General features: G+C 47.0%; 1 protein-coding gene across 3 annotated transcripts; it reads left to right on the forward strand.

Moving 5' to 3' along the window:
- Positions 1-1483: 1483 nt before the first annotated feature.
- Positions 1484-14033, forward strand: fignl2 (fidgetin like 2). Of its 3 annotated transcripts, XM_071919931.1 has the most exons (3): positions 10649-10693; positions 11064-11076; positions 11983-14033. In XM_071919931.1, exons 1-3 carry the CDS (start codon positions 10649-10651, stop codon positions 14031-14033), a joined length of 2109 nt encoding a protein of 702 aa, XP_071776032.1. The 3 variants fall into 3 exon arrangements, with proteins under 3 accessions (XP_071776031.1, XP_071776030.1, XP_071776032.1); XM_071919930.1 differs by lacking the exons at positions 10649-10693; positions 11064-11076 and adding an exon at positions 1484-1548; XM_071919929.1 differs by lacking the exons at positions 10649-10693; positions 11064-11076 and adding an exon at positions 9525-9570.
- The last annotated feature ends 1320 nt before the right edge of the window (positions 14034-15353 follow it).

The raw sequence follows: 15353 nt of genomic DNA on the forward strand, positions 1-15353 counted from the left end.
CAGTTATTCTAGACTGCGAGTGTTAAAAGTTGACTGTCAGGTAGAGTGGAAGGGGTTTCAGTCTGAGGCGGTGTTGGACATGAAGCCTGTTGGTGTCCAGGGAGAGCCGTGTGCTCATTGCGTAATTTCTCTTCCATATGACTGGCACATGAATGGATGTAAATTGGTTACTGTCATATTGTTTGTTTTTATACTTACTTTGAAAGATAGAGCAGCTGTAACTACTGTAATAATGCGCAAAAGCAGCAAAATCAAATATTAGAATATTAGTGTCTAAACATTTTTTTTATACATTTTAGATCGCATGATGTTTTGGCTCATGATTTTCCTTTTCAATACAACTTTTTCATTCAGATGAATTGTATTTTTACAGAAATAATTGCATGTGTATTTGTTGCTGCCTTTGATTTTGAGCATTAAAAGACATTTTAAGTAATCGCTTTATCGTTGTTACACTATATTTTTTAAATCAAGTTATGCAACAACATGGATAAAGAATTATGTTTTGTTGTCCGCAGTATTGTGAAACACAACATGAATGGCTGCTATGAAAATGTATGTGAAAATGTTTTATTCTACTGTGTTTGCTGGAGAGGCTGCCTCATATCAGAATAACACAATAGAAACTGAAGGATTAAAACTGTATTTAATCTGTGCTGGTTTAAAATAGTATCTTTGGCATTTACTACACAAAACTGAGTAGAGATTGAGTAGATTTCACTTTGTCTTAATCTTTTAAAGTAGACAGAAACATTACCGCTGATGAGTTGAATGATTTGGATTTATACATTTATTGGAGAGAATATTTTTTTTCTAACATGGAGATCACTCCTGAAATTTCAAATAGACTGCAATGTGTAACTTTATCATAAAAGGAAACATTTGTCCCTCATCATTTTGCTCATGCAGCTCCAAAAGTGTTTGGTGTCCTAAGAATGCAGTCTTTATTGCCCCAGTGCACGGAGCAATGGTATGCATGGGTCTTTTTGTGAGGCAGATTTAGAAAGCCCTCTTTAGAGCCTGGACACAGCTTCACAATCAGCTTAATGCCTGCCTATAATGAATACCCTTGTGTGCGTCAATTTGGCAGACTGTGTTTGTGTGTGTGTGTGTGTGTGTGTGTGTGTGTGTGTGCGCTCACCCCGTTTTTGTTACGCTGATAGGGTTCTCAGGTTGGTCAGTAATTCTATCATACTCTGGGTGAATTCTGAGGTGTGTTTCTCTCTGTGTGTGTGTGTGTGTGTGTGTGTGTGTGTGTGCATGTGTGTGTGTTTAGGTTTGTGTTGCTGTGTGAGCATGTGTGAAAGGGTTAGTTGACATGTGAGTGTTTGTCCAGACATTGTGCAGCAGCCTGTAACTGGTTCTCCTCTCTCTCTTTCTCTCTCTCCCTCTCTCTCTCTCTCGCAGGACTATTCTGGTGTCAGTGCGAGCTCATGCTAGTGATGGACTACAGCCGGACGGGCGCTAACCTTAGCTGGCATTCACGAAACAGCACTCCTCCTAACTGAGACCAGCTCCACAGAATGCTGAGTCCCATTGTCCCCTATAGTGAGTACACTGCACCTTTCTACCAACCAAACAGTCCCACTTGACACAGTTGGACTTTGACTAAATGAATGACTCCCCTCTCCAAAAACAAAAAGCAGGAGTGGGTGGACAGTGTGTTCTGTAGTTTGCAAACAGGAGAAATATGCACAGGTGAAGTGTGAAAGTGTGTGTGTATAGGCCCGAGTGCGGAAACCTGACTTTTTCCTTGGCGTGCGCTGTGGAAATGCTAAACCCCGGGCGCTGGCCCTGTCTGAATGTTTCATCACCAGGCGGAAGAGAGTGATGGGGGAAGGAAGAGGGAGAGAGGGAGAGAGGGAGTTTGGAGGGCTGATGGCTTAAGCAGCAGAATCCCCTCGGTTTCTGACAGTGTCATTTTACCAACAGAGTCAGAGCTTCACTACCATTCATGCTCCTTCTCACTCTCCTTCCTTTCTCCCCTTCTCTCTCTCTCTCTCTCTCTCTCTCTCCCCCTTCAACGCTGGCCTAATAACTGACGTGTCCAGTTTTACCCACCCCCCCACCCCCCTTGCCCCCTCCCACCAGGCTTCATTTGAGTCCAGCGCTCTGCCTCTCCAAAACAGCATTGTTTGCTGGCCAGCATGGGGCTGCCTCCATGGCCTCGGCCTCAAGAGCCCCTTTTTCCCAGCTCTTTAACTCGCCTCAAAGGAGCATTATTGGCATGACAGTTACAAGAAAAGAGGAAGAAATCAAACAGAATAGTCAATTTAAAAAGTATTACTTCATAATGAATGGTAAAAATCTTGTTTTTTTTTTCTTATCATGCAAAAATGGACTGCAGAGGCAGTATATGGCTGTGATGTGTGTGCGTGGGAGTGTGAATTCAAACTGGACAAAACAAGTTGACCAAAGAGTCATGACCAGATGTTTGAGATTCTAAAACCATGACACTTTGTTTGGTCTTTGTGAATTTCTCCCTTGAAATAGGCAATGTTATCATTTGACCACTCTCATCAGATGAATGGAATGCAGAAATGTTGCCAGCAGCTAAGTAGTTGACCTTATGTGTCGTTATGAAACATGTCTTCTCAGAAGTGGATGATTTCATGGCAAATCTTCTGAATATCTTCTGAATATGTTTTAGTTTTTTTTTTTCATTTTTTCATTTTAAAGGTTAGTGGCTGTAAACTCTTTTAGGCCTAGATGATCAAATACTGTAAACAGAACATGAATTTGCATGACTGTAATTCAGGCAAACTGCTTGATCAGGTGCAATTAGAATTATGTGATATTGATAATGCATTATAGTGAACACAACATGCATGCATGCTTGTGCTGCTTCCCACCAAGGCCTGTTTAACTGGTAGTTCCATCTGCTCCCTGCACCCTGCTAGTCCATACTGACTGAACACACTCCCTGCTGCTGGAGTGGAAATGCACGTCCAAGAATGTCACAAACTACTGGTGGAATAGTTAGCATGCCTTCAGCGCCGGCACACTGCTGGTCTGTCCTGGGATTCTCTCAGTACACCAGGTGCCGGCCTTTGTGTGCGATTTGCTTTCTTGGTCAGTACGCACAATGCTGGTTTTCATCTGCTGCGGCCAACAGCTTGGCGGTTTTCATGTACAGAGTAGCTCTGTTCTACAGCACTTCAACAGTGTTGAGATCGTTTCAGAACAGTCTGCTAGTGAACGTGTGCATGTAGACAGAGGGATCGTAGCAGCGCACACAGCAGTGTTAGGTAGTAACAGTGTTTACTGTCAGAGCAGTGACACACAAACACACCGCTGTGCTCGCTGGTGACACTGCCGCTCACTGTCTAATAGTTACAGTCTGTAGTCACAACTCTGCCAAGCGCAAATCTAACTGTGAACGACTTAGCAAATGTGCAGGACACGCGAATTCTCTCACCTCCGTGTTGGAATTCCCTTTGTGGGAATGTAGAGCATTCCTGCTTCCTGATGCTACTTCTGACTCCTGCTGCTGGCATTTCAGCCCCCTGCACATAGACCGGTGTGTCAGCACGCATGCTGACACACCGGTACACAGGCACAAACAGGCACAAACCCACCCACACACACACACACGCGCACACACACACACACACATTCTTTGTTATCATGACTGCTCTTAAATATCCAGTCTCACTAATTCAGATCCTACTTTCAGCCAGTGTGTGTGTGTGTCTCCTTCCTCCTCGGCGTGTCCGGCCTCGGTCCCGGTCTCTGGCCAGTCCAGGGGCTTCAAGCTGAGGCGAGCAGCCAGGGCCGGACCTGAGGAGAAACCTGAGAGAGATTCCAGGGGCCATGGATACTCCTGGAGGGATTTGGTGCAAAGAATCTGTAATCTGCACTTCAAACACACTCTTAAATCAGTCCCAGGCCGCCAACCCAGGAGTGCCCTAACTCTTGTTGCTGGGGGCCCCCGCTGGTGTAGCGATACCTTTTCTTTTAAACCAGCATACACACACACACACACACACACACACACACGCACACACACACACACACACACACACACACCCACACAGAGCGACTACACACAAGAGTCCAGATCTGGCAGTTTTTATAGCTCTCCTCTGAGTGACCCCTCTCCCTCTCTTTCCCTTTCTCTCTCTCCCTCTGTTTTTATGTTTTGTGTGTGTGTGTGTGTCTTTGTGAATGACTTGGCTAAGTCATGGAGCAGTTTGCATAGAAAAAGGGGGAATGGATCTCATCCTGGCCCCTGAAGGAGCGGGCTGGAGGCCCGCACCAGCGCCCATCTCTATTGTAGGCAGAGTAGTATGAGTGGTGCAGTGGAGGGGCCTGTGAGGCCCTTGAGTAAACACACAGCCTGCTGAAGTGTGCGTGTGAATGAAAGCTGGGATCATTAGTGTGGGGTGTGAATGGGCTCTAATTAGCCCCCAGTGTGTGTGTGTGTGTGTGTGTGTGTGTGTGTGTGTGTGTTTGCATGTGTGTGTGTGTGTGTGTGTGTGTGTGTATGTCCACAAAAAAGAGGTTAGGGACCCACGGCCCTGTGAGTCCATTGGCCCAGCGCTCCCTCTCTCAGGGTTCATCAGCTCATTAAGGAGACCTCAGCTCCCGTTAAGGGCCCAATTAAGAAGCAGGGTGGTGAGGCTCATTTGGATGGCAACACTTCACTGGATTCCTGAGGCAGCAGAATTCAAAGCCTGACAATGAGACACAACGCCTTTCACGCCAGCGCAGCTAATTAGTAAATGACTACACTTGAGAAATAACATACTTTAATCGTTATGCCATTAGCCATTTGTAATGCAACAGCGATCATAAAATGCGCTGCCACAGAAGGAGCTGTGGCTGTTGAACGTATTGAGCTTTCTCTAATTTGTGTGCGTACTAACAGAAAGCAACAAATCCCAGAGCCGTCCCAGTGCTCCGTGAGGACCGGAGTGTACGCTGGGAGAGGAGAGGGGCCAGGGGATTTGGAGAGAAAAGAGGGAATGCAAAAGGCTCACTGGGAATGGAGGGAATGAGGGAGGTGGAGAAATGGAGAAATAGAGAAAAAAGGCAGATTGGAGGGAAAAGATGGAGCTGAAGAGGGGGAGATAGAGCAGAGATTGGGCGAGTGAGACAGATGGAAGGGGTGATTGGTCATCACAGAGCCTTAGGACAGCTGTTCTTTGATATATTAGTGGACACAATGACCTAAAGCCAGCCTGCAGTCACAGAAAATAGGGACCCTGTTTTTCTTGAAGGGGAGGGGGTGGACGGGCTTCTGCCATTTGTGGACGTGCGTTAGCAGGCACGGGGGATGGGGAGTTGTTTCTAAAATTACGAGCATGAAGTGACGCATCTAGCAATTTATTCCAGAGGGTTTCTGGTTTTGGAGAGTGCTGAGAAAGAAGCTGTAAAACGAGCACACTCTCAAATGGGATTTGCTTTTTGCTGCACTATCATTAGCAATTCTAAACACGTTTGTCAATTAATCAATGTTTAACAAATGCCATCAAGTAGTTTGGCTACTGCTCCACTCCATCCACTCTGCAAAACGACAACTTTTAACAAAGCACTGAATATTTATTTGCCGCTAATGAATTGGAGGTTTATCATATAGACTTTTGTTTTGTTCTGTTTATTGATTTGGTTATGAACAATAATAGTCATTTTCAGTAACTGTGTATTTTAACAGACAAAAACAATGAGATATAATTACTCTGGTTTCTGCATATCTGCAAAGTACACAGTGTTTAAGTTCCATAATGTTGCCATATTGTCTTTTTCTGATAGAGTCTTATTAGCCGTACATACTGACAAAAACTAACCTGACAGCAGGGCTCAACCAACCCCAAAGGGGGATGAAACAAAAAAAATAGAGTGAGTCAAACTGTCATTCTGATACATGGAGGGGTACAGAGAGCTCTATCCAAAGAAAGAGGAAGGTGCAGAGAGAGAGAGAGAAGGAGAGAGAGAGACACAGCGGACATCCCTCAATGCCACTGCAGGAGATGGGCTCCTTCCTCCTGGGAGCGGGCCGGTGAGGCCTGTTTGAAAAGAGCTGCGTCTGCTGCTGCTCCGGGCAGCAGGTGTGAAAACTCCCCACCAGGGCTCCCGCACTCTTCTGTTATTACATCTTTTTAGGGCCATGAAAGAGGGAGCAGATGAGGCAGAGCGAGAGAGAGGCAGAGTGGGAGAGTGGGATTGTGTTTCTTTTGATTGATAGCAGCCCTGTGACTAATGCATAGATTTATAATAATTTTCTCTAGCAATGCCCAATTATGCATGGCTGATAAATTATGATCCCTGTTGTCCGGTGTGGGCATTATCCCCAACTAATGGAGGTTTGGGAAGGGTCTCGTGAAATGACCTCACACTTGCTTTAACAGCTTTTTGGCATTACCCCACCCCATAACAGAGGCTATACAGACACTCTGCATGTGTGGGGTAATATCTTATCTGTGCTAACATGACATTCTGTAACCTGAGTAGAGCACAGCATAAATAATCCATAATATGTATCAGGAATTAACATCATTTTTCAGTACAAGCGTGCCACTGCTGATAGAATGTGTATTCCATATGAAGAGCGAGAGAAGCTCCAGATGAGCGAGATAGACAATTTTCCTCCGTCTCCTCCTGCCATGCAGTGAAATGTGGCTGGCCTCTCAGATTGGTGTTTTTATGACAGACCAGGTAGTACGCAGCAGCAGGACCGCCACAGCCAAGTGAGAATGTCCTGCTTGATATTAGTGTCATAAATCATACTGGGCTAGAGAACAGAGAGACTTAAGGGGTTTCAGGACTCAAAGAGAAATCAAGAGATGACAGATTCGGATAACAAATTCTTAGTTCAGATACGTCTTGCTACGCCCACAGAACTCAACATTTCTAATTTCGAGCAAGTTAGAATCTATATGTTTGGCTGAAAATGCGCAGTAGTGTTTTAAGATTCCTGATGAGAAAGATAATTTGTTCTAAACAGTTGTGGCCAGCAAGCAGGAGTTTCATCCTATAACTCATTGATCGGCTTGTGCTCGCTGAATACATAACAACTGATGCAGCCATCCGACTGGCAAGTTTGTGATTTATCAGCACAAATATAGTCTCTGTCACACTCTGCCCTTCTCTCTTTTTCTCTCTTTCATTCCCCTTGTGTATGCCTGTGTGCTTTGTATCGTGACTCGGTTGCATTCATCTCAATGCAATGTTTAAAGTGGCTGTTTCTGAGATTTTGTCTAAATTGAATTCCAGACATACTGCCACAACAGCCTGAGCAGCATTCTCAAAATAATTAGTCACTGCCTTCTCTGCAACTTTACCTGTCATGCTGACAATTTTCTAAAGGGATTTTAGCGGACTGATGGACAGACAGAATGTCTTTTTACAATCAAGGTCATTGGGACTAAAGGGTTCATTTCTAAACAGGAGAGTATTTGGGTGCAAAACTAGCTGTGTTTATATAGATTTCTCCCCTATACTAATAGAAACTACAGCAAATATATATACCAAATCTACCTACGGGTACAAATAAAGTAACCTGAACCTGAAATATCATGTTAATGACTGTTATTGTCGACAGCTTGAGTGAATTCCAGCCTTGTTTTTGGAACAGTGTATTTTGTAATTGTGCAGTTGACCAGCTAATCAACCCTCTGCAAATTTCTCTTGTTATTAATGTTTCATAAGAAACCAGCAACAACAAAACAAAAGATTTATAGATCCATATAGGTTTTAGAAGCATGGTGCTGTGCCTAATCTGTGTCTTTGGGTGGTGGAGGTGGTGGTAGTTTACTGTAGTCGGTGGGTGGGGGTAGAGCTCAACCCTGAATAGAGCCCTGATTGGATTGATCCACACTGCTCTTGTTTACAAGCGGCCTCTCCACAATCGGCACAGTTTAATAGCGCACCGTCCCAGAAGGCTTGTTGCGTCCGTGTCCGTTTTGTTCCTCGGGGCAGGGAAAACAAAAGTGCCGGGAAGGGAGAAGGGGAAAGGAACCCCAGGGGAGCTGTGAAACGGCGCTGGAGCCCTCCAGCTCTGGGCTTCCTGCCAAGATCACGTTTCACCTCACCCAGCGATACCCCACATAGGAAACCACAACACAATCTAGAGCACTGCCAGCCACTATGGGCCCAAAGTTGCTTCGGTTTCACTCGGTTAACATGAAAAGTCACAGTGACTTTGGAAATGACGAACATGAACATTTGAGGGCCAAAAATGGCTAGCAAACTTAACACACTCCCCCTGAGCTCTCAGTGCTCTAATTCTTCAGGACCTCCCCAAAGAAAAGCGGATTTCTGTTGAAGAGGGCCTGCCACTGTCTTCATCACGCACTCCTACAATAGGATGCAGCTCACACAGGTCCCTCAATAAATCCCAGGCTGACACAAAAGCTGTCAGTGGACTGCTGCTGAATAGATTAATAAGATTTCCATAATTAGGCAGGCCCCTGACAATAGGATCCTTCAGGCTTTGTCTCAGAGCCAACGGGATTGTCCGAGCTGCGCACGTCTGCTGGACGGCCGTCCACCACAATGGCCGCACCGACAGTAAGGCGGTCAGCAGAGGAACATCTGTCTCTCCTGGGGCCGAGAGCACACACACACACACACACACACACACGCACACACACACTGAGGGAAGTTTCATGTGCATACACACTAGCTTCTTATCAACCTCCCTGCAGAACAACCAAGGCCATCGGTCAGCAGAAAAGCATCCTCATCACATCTTTATGTATACTTAACTTGGTGATCACAGCTGATTTGTGTTGCGGTGATTTGTGTTACAGTGCAGTTGAAATATGAAATCATTAAACACTTGCCCAACCCCCTTGAGACTGGATCTCAGTACAGCTTTCCTCATAATGAGGACAGGAACAAAAGCTTCCAAAATAATTGAATGGGAGAGGATATCCATTTCCTTGTCCGTTCTTATTAAAAGTGGGGTTTTTATCCATAATCCTCCTTTTATTATGAATAAGATCTAGTTGATGGGTTGGCCACAGTGTCTGAAAGATATAAAGGTTCCTTGGTGGACATGTAACAGTATACTGTAAGATAACAAAAAAAAGTCTCAGTATTGCAATATGCATTATGGAGCTGAAAAATGTATCATGATATGAGTGATACTTAAAATATGGCTACCTACGACTGGATTGCAATATTTACAAATCATTATGGCAATGTATTGTCATCTTTATCCATTTCTCATGCTTAGCAAACAACAAGCAGCCCAACCTAACTTGTTCCACCATAGACAGATTTATCACAAGTTCCATGTAAATTTCTCATTGCGTGGCTATTTTGTATTGCACATTACAATCTAGTAATGCACTGAACCATATATTGAAGTTAATCTTATGGTCGCACCCCTACCCACAGTCCATCCACATTGTCCTGATTTCCTAGTTCTAATCTTAGCTTTCTTCCTGTGCCTCGAGTGAATTAATCTGCATGATGGCTCTGATTTAAGCAGAAGTGTAGATTAGAGCTTGCGCAGTTTATTGTGGAGCGCTGCTGCTCTAAAAACCACAATCCTGCAGAAGGCAAGATCTAATTACATGGGAAGGGCTAAACTGCAGTGCAACCCTGCTGTGTTCATCAGGGGTGAATGGCCGCCCACCACTCATCTAACTTACTGTCTACACACAGAAAGAATTATGAAGTATAATGCATCTTTTTAGGTCTTGTATGTTAAGAGAAATTAAGCAGTTTCTCTCTGCTTTGAGGAAGTTAATTGTGGGGTGGTTGCTCAGGTATGGGCAGCTGGCCATTACTCTGGTCAGGGGGTAGCAGGAGAGGAGTCCATTCTGTATTGGTGCTGCTCTGATGATGGAGTGGACAGCAGTTAGCCCGCCTCACTGAGCCCTCTAATGTCCGCCCCAGTCCGCTTAGAGAGGACGGAGCGCCTGCTGTCCACTCTTTCCCCTCCCTCCATCCCTCCCTCCCTCCCCGCTGCAGGTTTTATGAGCTCCCCTGGGCTCTCATCCATCTCTGTCACACACAGGCCCCATTATTGGGCCTGCTCACAAACTGGTCGGGCTGCAGATGGGAAGGGCCTGCAGGACATATACGGTTTCTGCAGCCTGGACAATGACCTGCGAGTCAAACCACAAAAATATGTGGTCAGCTGGGTGTGGAGACGCCAATGTCTTCAGCATGTTTGTAAAAAAAAAACACGTGAACAGAGTGCGAGAATGTAGTTGTTATTCCTGGTTGTGGTGGGTGTGTGTCTGTGTGTGGGTTGGCTGGAGCTTAGGGAAGTACTTGAACTGGTTTGGCCATTGGGAACTTAAGGCAGTGGATTTGAATATGAAGGACATGATAATCCAATGGCCATCTGGTCTGCTGGTCTCATCTGACTGAATAAATAACAGGCGTAATCTGAAAACACACATGGGAGGTTTGGCAAGAGGGTAAAGAAAGAGGCCAAAGTTTAGGAGAGAGCTAGAGAGTGGGAGAGCAGCAGCAGAATCGGTGGCAGTGGATATTGAGCTTTGATTTAAATGGCAATAAGAGGCCTGGCTCCACACACACAGACAGCGCTATGAATAATGAATCATCAGGCATCCACTGAAGGGAAGGCAGAGAGGCCAGTAATGACGGCTTTTGCTTTATTCCTTTTTACCTCTCTGCTTCTGCCTGGAGTAGTCCTCACCTCAGGGTAAATCGTGACAGTTCAATAATGCCAAGCTATGCTTGGAATGTCAAGCTAATGCCTCCGCAAGAGGTAGCCGTAGTCTTCATGAAATGGCTGATTCTATAGCTATCACCAGGTTATGTGTATATAGCGATATTTGACACATTACAATCATTCTTTAATGTAGAAAACACTCGAACATATATATATTTTTTACCTCAAAAGGACAAACAGGAAATAGAATACAAACCCTGTTAATGAAAATTATCAGATGTATTATACACATATACATTTGGAAGTCAAGTTGTTAGACTAGCTGGCATATATTTTATTTCACACATTGTAAATTCAAGGCCTGTTGAATATTTCAACGGAAAATAACACTGTTTGATGGGAACGTGGAAGGAAAATGGGATTCATGGAGCAAAATCTCTTTTTTTCTGTTCTGCCGTGTCTCCAGTTAGCTAGGCGTTGTGCTCGGTGCGTAGCAGCCATGATCAATCAGACCTCAGCCAGCGCTGGAGTCAGCCAGAGGAACAGACATTCCACTTTCCCAATGTTCCATGGGAGACTGTGCTGATGAATAGCACACTATGCTGCAATTCCAAACCCAACCCCCCTCTTTCTCTCTCACTCTCTCCACACCACTGTCCACACACACACACACACACACAAACACACATACACCCTCCCTCCCCCCTCCCTCCCTCTGTCCAGCCGGCCACTGGGCCTTTGGAGCTCTGGCGTACGGTGGGTGGATTGGTGGGTGGTAGGTGGGGGTGGAGGGAGGAGAGAGCAGGCATTCAGAGCAACATGCACAGGGAGATAACAATAGGTCCTCTGGGAGACCTGCAGATGCTAGTGGCGCAGGGAATAGTAGGATCTTATCACTACTCTAGGAGCAAGCTGGGAAACTGCAAAACAACACATCCAGTCTCCCAATCTCCTTTCACTCTCCCTCCTCTTTTTCTCTCTCTTTCTCTCTCTCCCTCTCTCTCTTTACCGTCCCTCTCCCTCTCTGGGAAATTCGAGCCCCTTCTGCTACCAGGCATGACGGTAACACTAAAACAGAATCCGTTCCAAACAGGAGAAAGCCCATTTGTTGTCACTGGCTGTATGGAGAGGAGGGGCTTGGACCATGTGTCACTGTGGACATGATAGGAGTGAGGAAAACACAGTCATGGAAGAATAGTTAGACGTGGCACTATCTAGCCTATTTCACTGGTCTGAGCAAGTACTAAAACAATAGACTATATATCAAACTGAATTTTCAGTTTAATATTTAATCACTTTTACACCACCAATATCCTATCCTGTGACATAAATGTAAACGTAAATGTAAATTCTGACCTGGTTTCCCTGTGTGTTTCTGTCATCAGGCCTGTTGAAGATGCACTGGAACCCGGAGCATGCCCAGTCCCTCAGCCAGTGGCCTGAGCAGCACCTGGACGTGTCCTCCACAACCTCCTCTCCGGCCCACAAGTCGGAGTTATACAGCGGTCGCAGCCGCGGCTCCTACAACTACGCCTGGGCCAATGATGACATCTCTGCCCTCACAGCCTCCAACCTGTTGAAGCGCTACGCAGAGAAGTACGCTGGCGTGCTAGACTCGCCGTACGACCGGCCACCTACCGTGGGCGCCTACCCAGAGCCGGGGGCCTTCGGGGGCCTCAATGGCCCGAAGACCGAGCTGGAGCCCTGGCCGCTGACGCATAGCACTGACGGCTCCTATTCCCTGGTGCCCCCCGGGAGCCACGACAGCCTCTCGGGTTCCAAGGCTGTAGCCACATCAGCAGGCCCTCCGGGGGTCAGCAGTGTGTCGGTGGTCAACAGTAACCTCTCAGACTCTGGCTACAGTGGCAGCAGCTCCTGCAGTGGCTCCCACTCCAGCGAATACCCCCCTAGCTACAACGGCACCTATCTGTCCTCAGGGTACTGTCCCCAACCCAGCGCAGCACTTCCCCCTGCCTCCCTCCACACCCTCCAGCCCACCCCCACCCTGGTGCCCAGCTATAGCCCTACCACGCCCGTCTATAACTACCCCCCCAGCACGTACCCCCACCAGACCAGCCTTGGCCCCAGTTACAGCCACCCCTCTGCAACCTACCTGCCCTCGGGCCTGCCAGCCCCTACTCCCGTGCCGTCAAGGCCCACAGTGGTAGGAGGCAGTTACAGCTACCAGAGTACCAACCTTGGGACAGCTGAGTCTGGAGGGACATTAAAGAGAAAAGCATTTGAGATGAGTCTAGAAGAGGATGAGGGAGGGGACGGTTCCCGCTACAGGAAATATGGCTATGACCCCTTGAAGGCCAGGGGGAACTCGCCCTACAGTGTGAATGACAAAACAGAGTGCCGGGGGAATGGCTTCAGCAGCACAGGCAGCACAGACCCTCAGACCTTCAAGCCCAGTAAGCCCTCCTCCCAGCCCCTGGTATCTCCTCAGTATGGGGTCGCAGGGGAGTACAGCCCCCCAGCGGGCATGACAGGGGAGAATGGAGGGGGGGAGCAGGGCTTCACCCAACAGCAGCAGCACCGCTCCCAGGCCCACAAACGGCCCCCGCTGTGTGGTCCGACCGGTGAGACTCTGAAGAGCCCAGACCCCCGATTGCTGGACCTTGTCAACGGGGAGCTATTGGACTGCAGCCCGGCTCTGGGCTGGGGGGAGCTGGCTGGACTCACCCATGTCAAGGCTGCCCTGGAGGAGGACCTGCTGTGGCCCGTGTTGAGGCCCAGCCCGGCGGTGCGGCCACCCAGAACCGTCCTGCTGTTTGGCCCCCGGGGAGGGGGGAAGACCACGTTGGCTCGTTCCTTGGCTTCACAGCTGGGGGCGTCCTTCTACCAGCTGAGCGGGGCCATGCTGGCCTCTAAAGGGAAGGCAGAGGCAGAGCACATTTTAGGGGCTCTGTTGCAGGTGGCAGGGGCACGGCAGCCCTCAGTGGTGCTGCTCAGCCAGGCGGAGGCCATGGAAGAGGAGGGGCTGAGACAGATGCTGTTGGCCACCCTGGAGAAAGCCCAGGTGGGGACCACAGGTCTGGTGATTCTTGTATGTGCCACCGGCAGGCCAGACCTGCTGCAGGATGCAGTCCATCGGAGCTTTGCCAAGCGTTACCATGTCGGCCTGCCAGACGCGGGAATGCGCAGACAGGTGCTGCTGCAGGCGCTGGCGCCCCAGGGCTTCAGCCTGAGTGAGAGGGAGCTGAGCGCTGTGCTGCAGCGCACTGAGGGCTTCTCAGTGTGGGAGCTGCTGCAGCTCAGTCAGCAGGTCCTCACCTCAGCCTCCTCTTCCACAGGGGCGTTGCATGGTCTGCCCACACCCTCCACGCCCCCAGCCTTCACAGACTTTGAGAATGCCTTCTGCAAGGTGCGCCCACACACCACCCCAAAAGAACTGGACACTTGTATAGAGTGGAGCAAGGTGTATAGCCACTGAGAAAGCAGCCAGCCACTGTACTGGGACTGCTCTATGACCCTGTCTTTGCTTTGACATGACAAGCCTTGGGAATGTTTTGTTGTTGTTTTGTAATTACCTATTATGCAGCCAAAAGAGTTAGAGAAGCTCAAAGACACGGGAGAGCTGATAAAGTTGTTTTACTGGCATAAGCATGCCATGGTGTGCTGTTTTTGTTTTTGCTATGAATATACACAATATTTTATTTTTCCCAAAGATAAAAAGATGAATAGGCCTTGTTGAGTGGGGTAGTGTATTAGTTATTTGGCCAATGGGAAAATTAGATAGTTATTTGGATGCTGTCAGAGATCCTGATTAGCCTTGGTCCAGGACACAATCAATTATTTGTTGCTAGGTGACGTGGTCCAAGATTATGGATAATCAGGGTTTGGGAAATCCCCCCTTTGACTGCTACTCTCAGGATCCTATTTATTGCCAGTCCACTCCCGTGGTACCCTAGTTTCGATTTAGTCATTTTATTGCCACTGATCATTTGGTACAAAGGGCTTGGGACCTGCAAAATTTCAGCAAACCACATTATTTTTGACCAAATACATGTATAATCAGCAGCGTTGTTATGTTTTTTCAAAACAGCCAGGTCTTCTATCACAATTAATTAATCCTTATAGCTTCTCACCAAATCATGGCACAACAATTAACATATTCTGTTGTCATTGTGCTGAAAAAAACAAAAGACTTTTATTCAATCTGATCATGAGGCTGCTCTTCGTCAAAGCACGCAACATCACTGCTTTTCCTGGGCTGACAATGTCACATTATTTTTTGCCACTTCCCAGGAATACAGTTGTTCTAGTGACACCTTGCAGTTATACTTGACATTTTTGACAGTAGAAATACTTTCTGTATATTCTCGCTTAACTCACTAATGGTACTATACTCACACATAAAATGGTACAATGCACAGAAAGGATACACTATTATGTTTGGATTCCTGTCCATAACCTTCACATGCATTTGTTGTTCATGTCACATTCCTCATGGAGTGCAGTTTTCCTGAGAATCCTACTCACAGTACAGCCCCTAACCACCCAGCTTCTCCAGCAGTATGTCTGTTCTCTATTTCACTTACTCCTTTTGTTTCTTAGTATGTAGTCTTGTTTGAAATGCTCAGGAAGAATTTCTTTACCTCAGAAATATGAAATAAAGAATGTATGTAATCTTAGGGTCTTAGTAGAGAGTGGCGCGGAGCAAGGAAAGGGAGAGAGAGGAGAAACCTGACACAGTCTTGTAATACCCGCTGCAGCTGGGCTTTTACCTCGGGAGAGAAACTTGAATATGCTA

Source organism: Centroberyx gerrardi, chromosome 14 (genome assembly GCF_048128805.1).
Source record: "Centroberyx gerrardi isolate f3 chromosome 14, fCenGer3.hap1.cur.20231027, whole genome shotgun sequence".
NCBI lineage: Eukaryota > Metazoa > Chordata > Actinopteri > Beryciformes > Berycidae > Centroberyx > Centroberyx gerrardi.

Excerpts from the sequence above, each read along its gene's own strand:
- fignl2 (XM_071919931.1), top strand. The coding sequence starts at position 10,649 with ATGCCAAGCTATGCTTGGAATGTCAAGCTAATGCCTCCGCAAGAG.